This window comes from Chinchilla lanigera, unplaced genomic scaffold (assembly GCF_000276665.1).
Source record: "Chinchilla lanigera isolate Chin_1 unplaced genomic scaffold, ChiLan1.0 scaffold00086, whole genome shotgun sequence".
Taxonomy (NCBI): Eukaryota; Metazoa; Chordata; class Mammalia; order Rodentia; family Chinchillidae; genus Chinchilla; species Chinchilla lanigera.
In genome coordinates this window covers 6,124,530-6,127,214 of record NW_004955487.1, presented here as the reverse complement: position 1 = coordinate 6,127,214, position 2,685 = coordinate 6,124,530, and the positions used below count along the sequence as shown (strand labels likewise).

At 48.2% G+C, this 2,685-nt stretch overlaps 1 protein-coding gene across 1 annotated transcript in view; it reads left to right on the top strand.

The window, feature by feature from the left end:
- Positions 1-2,685, top strand: part of Ntsr2 (neurotensin receptor 2) — a 14,754-nt gene that overhangs the window by 8,816 nt on the left and 3,253 nt on the right. The window contains 3 exon segments of the mRNA XM_013504337.1: positions 2,217-2,400; positions 2,403-2,438; positions 2,441-2,485. Coding sequence (XP_013359791.1) covers positions 2,217-2,400; positions 2,403-2,438; positions 2,441-2,485 — 265 coding nt within the window.

The window sequence follows — 2,685 nt, the reverse complement described above, 5'->3', positions numbered from 1 at the left end:
GGGTCAGTGCTTCAGCTCTGACGTGTCATCCCTCAAGCCCCAGGAAGTCATGGCCTCTAACCCAAGGCTCCATCCCAGCCGACAGTGTGGAGCACTGGCTCACACATCCCACCTCATCCTGGCTCACGTGGGAACAACGAGGGTCTGGGGGAAACACACCTGCCGTCTTCAAAGATAACCATCAGCACCTCAGCTAGACCGATATGCATTACTTAAAGTCAGTTGAAAGGATAAGAAAAGGGTCCTAGCCAGCTCTGTACATATCAGTACATGGAAATAGAGTTAGACTCATCCAAAATGGAGGCAACTGCTCCACTTTCAAGGACAGTCACCTAGGTGTCCTCCACAAACACCCGTGGTGGGTCTTCCCATTACCCACACTCAGAAACTCTGCTAAACCAATCAGTGGTCTAATTTAGTAATCACACACCCTTAACCCCAGCATCACACATCCTAGATGCAGTCACCTCCAAAAAGTCCCACCTATGAATGCAAGAACCTTTGGGAGCACTTCTAGGTACAAGTCACTACAGCCCGGGATGTACAGCAGCAATTGCTGCTTCTTGTCCATACCTGCCTACTTCTCTGGCCAAGACGCAGGAGCATATACACTTGCTTCTCATTGCTCTTCACCTCCGTGGTCCTAAAGAACTCTCTGTCTTGATCTCCCAGCTCTGAGGGGTATCCACAGTCCTCTCCTCATAGAAAATAGGCCTCAGTCTCTGATACTTTCCTGTCTCTGCCCCCCACACGCACCCACACACTCTGCCCCCTGCCCGCCTTCCCGTATAGTTACATCACTGCATTTGCCTACACATATGTTGGGATGTTGTTTAACTATGTAAATATTCTTCCCAGATGAGCTGGCTGTATATTTTTATTGTAGTTGCATTTTGGCATTGTTCTTGTTTGGTTTTCGAGACAGGTATTTGCTATGAAGCCCAGGCTGGCTGCAAACTGGCAGCAATCCCCCTGCCTCAGCCTCCCAAGTGCTGGGATTACAGATGTGTGCCACCATGCCCCACTTTTATTGTATTTCTTTCCAGTGCAACTTTGGTTTTCTTAAAACAATCATGCATAGTCTTTTTGTCATTTTCTTTGTTTTCTTAGTAGTATAATATGCTTCATTTAATTTTTGCACTAAGAGAATTTTAAGAGTAATAGATAGTTGAGTTGAGTAACCAATAAATAAGCTATGTGAAAATGTTTAATAGGCTGAAAATCACCATGCACAAATGTGATATTGTTTAGTGCTATTGATTTAATTTTTATTTTTATGAGTCAGTGTTTGCAGTACAAAATGATCACACACTCATGTGGAGTTGGTAATCGCATATAACACACTTTAATTCTGTTTTTACCACCTTCTTCTCCCCTCCCTCTGTCTCTTGTGATTTGTGGTTATCTCACCTCAGCCTTCCAAGTAGCTAGGATCATTCTACCTAGTCCAGCTTCAACTCTTCCTCCTTATTGATGTCTAAACTGGTTTTAATGGGATCTGTTCTTGTACTCCCTACGACATAAAAAAGGTTCGTAAACCTAAAAACTGAAAATTTGTAGGTAAATTTTTTATACTCCTCACTTTGGCACACTATGCTGGATGTAAGATCATATGATGGACATCATTTTCCCTCAAATCGTAAGGCACTGCTTATTATTTTCTAGCTCCCACCACTGCATTAGGAAGTCAGGTCACCTTGTCTGCCATCCTTTCTGTGACCTGTTTCAGAAGTTGCCAGGATCTTCATCCAGAGGGGACTCAGAGTCTGGTGTTCTGGCCCTCGGGCAGCCTCTCTCTATCTGGAAACTCAGGTCCTTGAACTTGGGAAAACCTTTTTTTTTTTTTGGTTTTTCTCTGGTATTGGGAACCAAACTCACAACCTTGCGCTTGCCAGGCAGGCGCTTTTGCCGCTGAGCTAAATCCCCAGCCCCTAAGGGAAAACGTTCTTAAATTCAGGTGTTTCCCTCCCCAAGTTGGTTCCTCTGCTTCTTTTCTATATGTTTTTCTTTTCGGAAGCCCCTCTGATTTAGTCATGATGAACCCCCTAAATGAACCCCAGATCTTACATTTTTGATTTTCATTGCTTTCTCCCTCCTTTCTCAGGATTTCCTGCCTTACCTTCCAGCTCTTCTGCCACCCACTTCCCCCAGCTCAGACTCTGGGCCTGGGGCACAGCCTGATGACCAAGCCATGGCCCCTGGTGTGGACTCCACAGGTGAGCATGTTGGTGTCCTTCGTGCTGCCGCTGGCGCTCACTGCCTTCCTGAATGGGGCCACTGTGAACCACCTGGTGGTCCTCTACTCCCAGATTCCATCAGCCTGGGCCCCGGTCAGCTCCATACCCTGCCACCCGGAGCTACTGAGTGAGGAGGGTCTCCTGGGTGTCATCACGTGGAGAAGACCCCCTTGGGTGCCCAAGCCAGCCTGGTGAGACACAGTGTGCCAGCCAGATCCACAGCCTGCAGCAAAGCGTCCGGGTTCTCAATTGAGTCCCCACCGCGCTGCCCCAGGGAGAAGGCCCTGGGGGTCAGGGTGCCAGTGCCCATCCTCAGCAAGCTCCTGTCCCTCCCTAGGACTGCCCGGCCCCAGGGCCAGCAATCCGTGCAGGCACCAGCCAGGCTTCCTCAGAGGCTCAGTGGGGGATAGCGTCCTCGTCACTTTCTTGGTCACTTGCACACAATGCC